This window comes from Melopsittacus undulatus, chromosome 1 (assembly GCF_012275295.1).
Source record: "Melopsittacus undulatus isolate bMelUnd1 chromosome 1, bMelUnd1.mat.Z, whole genome shotgun sequence".
NCBI lineage: Eukaryota > Metazoa > Chordata > Aves > Psittaciformes > Psittaculidae > Melopsittacus > Melopsittacus undulatus.
This window is the reverse complement of record NC_047527.1, coordinates 54,002,395-54,011,331: the sequence shown is the minus strand read 5'-3', so window position 1 is coordinate 54,011,331 and position 8,937 is coordinate 54,002,395. Positions and strand designations below refer to the sequence as shown.

At 41.0% G+C, this 8,937-nt stretch overlaps 1 protein-coding gene across 2 annotated transcripts in view; it reads right to left on the bottom strand.

Moving 5' to 3' along the window:
- Positions 1-631: 631 nt before the first annotated feature.
- The window catches only part of GNAL (G protein subunit alpha L), a 194,604-nt gene continuing 186,298 nt past the window's right edge, over positions 632-8,937 (bottom strand). For both annotated transcript variants that reach the window (XM_034063706.1, XM_005153471.3), the window contains exons 11-12: positions 7,022-7,089; positions 632-2,583 (exon numbers count right to left, since the gene is read on the bottom strand). In XM_034063706.1, coding sequence (XP_033919597.1) covers positions 2,437-2,583; positions 7,022-7,089 — 215 coding nt within the window. In that variant the 3' untranslated portion in view covers positions 632-2,436. The remainder of the gene's footprint in view (positions 2,584-7,021; positions 7,090-8,937) is intronic.

Below are 8,937 nucleotides of genomic sequence, written 5' to 3'. Positions count from 1 at the left end.
TCAGCATCTTCACATGCTGGCTGTGAGGGAAGATATGACAAACCTACTGCTTCTCCCCACCCGCCCTAGAAGAACCAGAGGGACTGTTTCACACCAGGACCAGTGTTCCTGCTGGCATTCCTGCAGAGGCTGGGAGCTCTGACCTGAACTCCTGGATCAGGGCCTCTTTTAAAGACAAGACTAGTTTTTGTTAGTCACTCTATTACTTTCTTTGGCACGGGAAGCGAGAAAATCTTTGCTTTTGGGAATTTTATTTGTTATTAGCTTATTCCACCCAGCCTGTCGCTTTCTGGAAATTATCTGATGACTAAATTGAGTGTACAGATAGCAAAGTATACACATTTCTGGGAAGAGGAAATGGTCATAGCATCTGAAATGGGATTGTTTAGCATCCAGTAGAAACAAGTTCTCAATTCACTTGTACTCTGAATTTGAAAAGGTGACCGATTGGGGTTTATAACTAATAACAATGCTTATACTAAGAAGTTAATCAAACCTGCTGATTTATATGCCAATGTGGGTCACATGTTTGTTGTTAGCTCTTAATCTCTCCCTAAATTTAAAACAAAGGGGGGGAATGGTCTGAAGTGTGGTAAAACATTCTATAAAGTAATGTAGTCTAACACTTCTCTAGGTTTCTGTTATTGCAACTGTAATTTTAGACATTTGTACAGGTTATCTTGGACACAGGAAAAGTATATAGTCACAGACATAAAACACCTATGTATAAAATATAAAGCAGTGTTATAGTTACTAAAAAGGACATGCCTTATTGCTACAGCAATTCTTGCTTTTATATATTGTACTGTACCACAACTTGTTTTGAGAATGTCATTTGCATAAATTATTCAAGTTTGAGAAATAGTCACACATTTTGATTCTACAATATTTAAAATAAAACAATTTTCTAATGTGTCTCTTTATTAAAAGAGAAATAAAAATGTCATCTTGTAATTCTCTTAGGCCAGACACAAGGGTTTATACACCTGTTTTTAGGTTTTTTTTCTTCTTTCTTGCTATTTACTTGCACAATGAAAGCCGCTGTTGGTACAAAGATTGAAGAGCTCTATATAATGGTGCTTTACACATTCACAATCGGTCTGTGCAATTGTGAAGTTCTATGAATGACCAAAGAATTACCAAACATATTTTCTAAATTGAAAGGAAAAAAAGAAGAAACTGAAATCCTTAGTTCCCATTAAAACAACACCAGGTTGCAATTTGGACACTCGAATGAATTCCAATGTTTTAAAGCTGAGACTTCAAAAGAGAAAGGCATGTTTGCTGCAACATCCGGTGACTGTAATACCTTACTTGGAAAGGTAAGTGGTTAATTTGCATAATTTATAATTTTTATACTAAAGAGCATTTTTATATAAACCAGAAAAAAACCCCTAAACTCTACAGATAAAGTTCTTACCTCCAGTCACTGCTGCAGGTAAGGTTGACATCAAGCTGTACAGCGCAATCAAAAACATACTTACATCTTAGCTCATTTTACAGGTACAGCCATAATCAAGGCACAAAGATCTTCTACAAGTATTTTTCTTCAATAAAGTTGTACAAAATAATATTACATTTTACAGTCTGTACAATATAATAAACCAGCAGTAAAACAAAAAAATATATATAGGGAGAGGACTGTTGTCCAAGAATGATCTGAACTAAAAGGATCATTTGTGGACAGCACAAATAACATAAGTGAGGGTGGTAAAGTTTCTGCCTAGATGCAACAGGCTGAAAAGTAGCTGTAATTCAAATGCCTGAGGTGTGCAGAGACACTTAGCTCCAAAACCCCAGAAAAATTGCTTTGTCTTCACTTTTCCTCTCATTATCTACTCTACTTCCTGCGCCAGTAACGGCTTAAAAGAGGAGGTCACTTTATCAGTTGACCTGCAACTCAGAAATGCTAAAAACTGTGACAGAGTAATAAATATTGTGGTGCTGCTACATTGTGTGTCTACTTCCTCAACAGTATTTAATAACCTGATACAAAGTGCATTAATCTTTTTTTTTCACCCATCAAGTACTCTTCAATGTCATGTTAAAAAGGAAACCCACACAGAGGGATAAGCTATGACTTTAGTGTCATCCAGCTGACATACCAGTTTGCACTGATGTTAACCTGCTGGAAAAAATTTAGCAGGTCACGTTCAGTTAAAAACACAAAACCTAAGGGAACAGAGGTAGCCGAAGGGCTTAGTGGAATGACGAAGAAGTGGCATGTCAAAATAAAGCACAAAAATAGTCCCAAAAAGCATGAAGGAAAACCAACCCAAACTTGCTTCAAATCAGCTTTAAGGTTAAATAATTAAAGTAAACAAAGTGAAGAGACTGACATTTCTATAGTATATTCCTCCACCCTGTGTGGGGTAGTATCAAGAGAAAGAGTAAGGAGCAAAGAATTTAAAACCACAGGTTCCACGGTGAGCCCCCTCACAAGAGTTCGTACTGGCGGAGATGCATCCTTTGAATGATGTCTCGACAGTCGTTGAACACCCTGCGGATATTTTCTGTGTCCACTGCACATGTAAAGTGGGGGTAGCAGTAATGCCGGCCGTCTCCACTTGCCGTGCTTATCCTCTGTGGAAAAAATGAAGGGAAAAGAAAGGGTCAGGTGCCGTGCCATGAGAAGTTCCTATACATTTATGGAGTACAAAGAAACCTGGAAAACTCTATATACAAATTATAAAATAAACAAAAAGCAGGAAAGTCTGTGGTCTGGTCCAATGTGAGTCACAAATATGAAATGAAGACTAAAGAAGGTTCAGGGTGCTACTGCAGGGTCAGTGCATTAGTACTTTGTAAGAGCCACTGACACTGTCATCATCCGCACAAGCTGTTCCCATTTGCACATCACTGTGCAGCTGATGTGTGCTGCTGCCAGCAGCACTGCAGTCTGCCATGCAGCTGTCTCAGGAATTCCTTTTTTTGGTGTCATCATGTGGCAAATTCTGTGCTCCGGTTTTTAAAGCAGCAACACAAAACTGAAAACCAGGAGTGGCAGAGAACAGCATCCTTCCACTTCTGGAAGCTGAAGGTCCCTGACATTACCTTCACTTTGAGTACCCATTAAGACTTGGTACCATTCCCGAGACCAGAACACGCTGGAATTACCACCAGAGTGATCTGATTCCCACAAAATAATAAACCACACATAAATCCAGTAAAAAACAGACCATGAAAATCCGCAAGGCTGCTGCACACTCTTGTATGGTGCTAACTTAAGTCTCCAGCATCACTTCACCCATGGTTATCTTGTGTTACTATAGGACTGATAGATATAAATCCATTCTAGATCATTAACTTGAAGGACATATAAGGAGCGTTATATGAAAGTAGAAGGTCAGTTCTTGAGTTAATAATATTTATAAATACTTTTCCTGATTTTATAAATTTTACTGACTGAACAACAAAAGACAGTGTTTTTTCTCTCTCTGGCTATGCTATGTATTTTTAATACAGTGGTTTATTTTACATATAGGATTGACCTTTTAAATACCTGCAGCTACACATATGCAAAACTACAGACATTCAGAAGCCATGATTTACATTACTAGATCCACAAGAAATTACAGGTTTTTCCAGGCAACCTCAGCAGCATTAGATATTCACTAATTCAACAGGGGGTGTTCCATATATATAGTAACAATAATTTTCTCCTTACCAAGCTACATTGAACACCTAGTTCACAGCTTACCCTCATGCAAAATGTTAATTCAATAGTGTATTCAACTGATGGGTAGGTTGTTCAGACCATATTTGAAGCATGAACGATAGGCTGCTGCAATGGTGGCAAAATGCTGAAACTGTTAACATGCAGTTACACACTGCAAGGATGCAAGAGGAGGATCAGACTCTCACTCTGATGAGCTCTTTCTAGGGATAAATGTTACATGCTGACAGCGAGGGGCCATGTCTGAAGGCCCTCAGTGCCACCCAGATGTGGGCAGTAGGGAGCACATCACTCTACTGACCCCATGTTCCATCTTTTTCTTGTATTTCAGTAAACTAAATGTTCTTTCACTAAGTGTTTGCTTGTGTTTGTCATGCACTGACTCCACTAATGCCGTAAGTTGCCCACAATGTACTGGAGACATATGGTTATATGTAAGGCATGCCAAAGGTTGCATTTTCAAACCAGTAAGGTTTTTTCTGGTCCCAACAGCACTGTGATTCTCCCATCTTAAGGTAAATGCAGTATTTTCACCCCTACTAAAGATTCATTTTGAACAGGAGTCTTACTTAGCACCCATTCAGAGGGAAATCGTAATATCCCCTGGGATATTGCTAAAACCCAATGCTGCACACCAATCCTGAAATCAGAAGCTGATGTATTTTGCCCTCCTCATACTCATGCCACTGTGCACCAACAGTTGTTGGAAATACGTTTATATTTAACTCCCTTACAAAATTCTTCTAATTACATGCTTTAAATTTGCCAGTGCCTACAGCCAGGTAGAGGCTTAATATGGGGGCAGCACCATGGCAGTGATTTTCACACATATCTACACACAATCCTGCTACCATGATAAAAAGGGCGATAAAGCTTATAAATGAATGAAACCAGATTTCTCTGAATCATGTCTGAAAATGTAAAAGTGGGATGAGGAAAAGACTGCAAATGAAGAGACTTAAAAGAAATGTAAAAAGCAAAGCAAAGAAAGACATAGGTAGAAAATACACACCTTATCTTCCTTGCACCTGGATAAGGACATCAGAGCTCTCCCCTGTACCCTCTGTCCCCCCCACCTCTGAAACCTCAGCCTTTTGGGCCTGGCCTCTCCTACAAAGAAAGGCTGGGAGTTGAGCTTGTTCAGCTTGAACAGAAGGCTCCAGAGAAACCTTAGAGCAGCTTCCAGTGTCTAAATGGGGGTCTGTGAGGAACTGGAGGAGGACTTCTTACAAGGGCATCCACTGACAGGACAAGGGCTTTAAACTCAAAGACAGTGGATTTAGATTGGATATTATGAAGAAGTTCTTTTATGTGAAGGTGGTGAGATACAGGAACAGGTTGCACAGAGAAGCTGTGGCTGCCCCATCCCTGTCAGTATTCAAGGCCAGGTTGGATGGGGCTTTGAGCAACCTGGTCTAGTGGAGGGTGTCCCTGCCCGTGGCAGGGGCGTTGGAACAATACGATCTTTAAGGTCTGTTCCTTCCAGCCCAAGCCATTCTGTGATTCTATGACCCTATAAAACTGGAAATCGCTGTTTCTACTCAGCTTTCATCCACCTCACCCTCCCCGCTGGGTCCTTGCATGGCCTTCATTACCCAAGGCACACGCAAGTTGTTCAGGCCACTCCTCGGAGCAGAAAAACCTCACCTTCAATTTCAAACAGCCTAAGAGTTTAAAGCAACTGTTCAAATGATTACATCCCCTTGTTTCTTTATGCTGAAAAACCAAACACAAACCCAGAAGAAAGACGCATGAGCACTGTTCATGAAGGAGATGCTCCCTGCCAGACCTTGTGGTGCCCGCGGGGAAAGGGGGAAAAGCTTTTTGGCTGCGTTTTGGTCCCACACCTGAGCCCCAGGGGCTGTCTCATGGCTGGTGGGTGCTGGCCCCAGCCCAAACACTTCTGCCCCAGCATCTGTGGTGCAAAGGGATGCTGTAGCCCACAGTGTTTTATCCAATTGCAATGTCTACCCCCCCTCCTCTCCCTACCTGCTTCGTAGGTGGCCTCCTTCTATAATGCCAGTGAGTCATGGCAGGGAGGGACCTCGCCCTTGATGTGTTTTTATTAACTACTGAGAATAGATAAAGGAGTTTCACCCTGGTTTTTCCCATAATTTGGTTCTATCGGACCCTCCTTCCAAACTGGATACAGTCACCTGCTTCACAGGTTTGAAGCAGGGTTTTTCTTTGCTAAGTCCTATGTTAATGCAGCACAGTCTGACATTTTCCTTGGAATCCAGAAAGTTAAAATGGTGAATGGAAATCCCTGAAGTATGAACACAGATAATTACTTCTTTCTTAATTGTTACAGCAACAGCTGTAAATCCTAACAATACTTGTAAAAGCATCATGACTTTAAAATTCTTAATTCTAATGATTCAATTTGCTCTCTCAAATACTCCCACATAGTCTGTACCAGAAGGGCAGGATGAATGAACTTTTTGGTTCTGGTCTCTGATACTGCTTCACACTGTGAGACCAGTTGGTTCCGCAGGTGATGGATTTGGCAGAGCTATGTTAATGGTCAGACTTTATGATCTTAAAGGTCTTTTCCAACCTAAATGATTCTATGATTTCACTCAAGTGATACTGGATTGAGCCATCTGTCTCCAAGAGGAGCTGTGTGTGCCTGATAACTGCTTGCACCTGCAAAACGTAGACCAGAGTCCTCCTTCAGCTCCAGCTTTGGAGGAAACCTTAATTACATGAATAACTGTGACCAGACAGGGAAACTTCTTTATGTTTCCTCAGCAGGGCCATGACACCAGTCCTGGGGTGAGGCAAACCTCCTACCTGGCACAGCAGGGATCTTATTTAAGGATAAGATCTGCTTTTTAGTTCATTCTCTCTTGCCAGCTGACCACTGCCGAAGCCCTTGGAGGAATGCAGGATAAAGAAACCCAGCCTGTATGCTTAAACATGGAGTGGATTGATACACAAAATAAACATTCAAGGCAACAGCCAGCAGCATCTCACAGATAAAGACAACCTCAGAAAATCCCACTAACTAGCAAAGGGAATAGTGATTGGCATTGTCCCCCTGCACAGAAAGTGAGGGCTGCTGGCACGTACACCGAGCCTGGAAACAAGCAGGAGGCCACATGACTGTTTTCAGCCCCAGCACTTACTTGCTGTGACACTGTGCAGGGCAGGTGATTTCATATAAAACTGGGCATCAAAATGTGCAAGCACTGCAAGATGGACAGCTGAAAAGAGTCAGAGAATTGCCAGACATTCTCCTCTCCTCTAGCTTTCTGCAAAACCCCATCAGTTTTCCCTAAATAAACTACACCATCTGCCAGTATTTCCTATGATGGAATCACACATAAGACCAAAATTACTCACTAAAAACTCATCCCGGATGAAGAACTTGGCTCTTGTGACTTTGGGGTCTTCTCCTGCATCTGGTGTTGCTGTTCAATTAAAAATAAGTGACATCAGAAACATGAAAAGCAAACAATCATCTACTTTTCATAATACAAGATCTAGTAAGGAGGAAGCAGTCCTTCAACACAAAACTACAACACTAAATATCCACAGGAGATTCCCAACAGGTAATTCTACAGTAGAAGGGTACTGTAGAGCCTGACCATGCATTCAATGTATTTGAGGAACCTGAGAATTGCTGAAATTATTGCAACAATGTCATTGGTCATATCATAAAGGGGCTTACTCAGATCCACAAGTTTGTTAATAAAGATACCAAACAAGTGGGAGTTATGGTTTAACTCTTATCAGAAAATACAACTGGAAAAAGCAGCTGAGCTGTTCTGTTTCTGCAGAGCAGCATCTCCAGAATAAAGCTTCTGCAGGCAGGAATTTGGATTTAAAAATGGTTAGTCCAAGATTACACCTGAAAAAAATAACAGCATCAAAAGATATTTTAATATATATAAAATATATATCTGTGAATATATCTAATGCATGTATACACATATATAATATATACATATTATTTCCAGGCCCCAAGTCAGCAGAATACTTAGATATACTGCCCATCAAGGGTCCTTAGATTAAATTCGTGTCAAGTAGGAGACTCATTAGTCAGTACTGTCAGTAGATGAAGTAATCTCTATCCAGGCCATGTAACAACTATAAGTGTAAAAAACAATACAGTGAAGAGATAAGCTCTTCCTTTCCCTTCAGTGTGATTTCTCTTCACCTAAGATACCAGATCAGATGCTTATAATATGGTAAAAGGCAGAATTTATTAGAATATGGAAATATATTTTTTTATCTATAGCACCAGGGGTAGACAGCAGCACCATCAGCAGCATCAGAGAGTTCAGTGCTGCTGTCCTTAAATAATGTCAGCTGAAATTAAAGACTAAACGAACAGGTTAAGAATAGAGAGCTGCTTCCTGTGTATTTTGGATCGGTCTGGATATCTGCTGTTAAATCCTGCTAAGAAACACCAAAAGCTACTTTATTCTGACAACTGGCTCACTATAAAAAACGCTGAACATTTACCCAAACTCTGTATGTATGTTGTGCATATCTGGGAGAGGGAAATTTGGGTGATGGAGACAGAAGGTTTCTTCTGAAAGTCCTTAGCATTATAAAACTCGTGCCAGGTAAACTCAGATTTTAGGACAATTTATTTATCCTCTCCACCTGAAACTCAGCATCACACTCCTGAAATTCCAGACCCGAAAGAAAGCTGAAAATAGCTGATTACTATCTTCACTTCTATTACCTGTTGTTGACGGTTAACGGAGAATGAAAGCCTATTCCAGCAGCTGGCTGCAAGCACTACCCCAGAGACATCAAGTTCATGTAGGCAGAGGCTAATGAGCAGGAAGGGTGAGTTTTACCCCTTTTGCTAGATACTGACCTCAGGTGTTTAGGAAGCCAGCCCTCTGCCTGGCGTAATACCAGAGTCTACTCACACAATAGGTTATTGCAGTGCAGGAATCATTGCACTTCTTGAAATGATAAGAAACCAAACCCATACTAATCGCTCCATTGACACAGCTCTTTTTGTATTTATGGATGTGGTTTTCCTCCATTAAAGTTTCCTCTTGTCTGCTGGGCTTCCCATCAGTATTTGAAAGGCTGAAGTTTACAGTGTTGGAGGATGCAGAATGGCCAGGAAATAAGTGTAAAGAATCCTTAACAAAGTTCAGCATTGCAGGAGGCCCAGGGAGAAGCATTTGTCAGGGATAGACACGCCTGGCAGCGATGCTTTCCCTCCACTGTGGGTTGCTTCAAAACAAGGGCAGGCAGGTGCTCTGCAGCCAGCCCCCAGCAGTCCTCCCCAC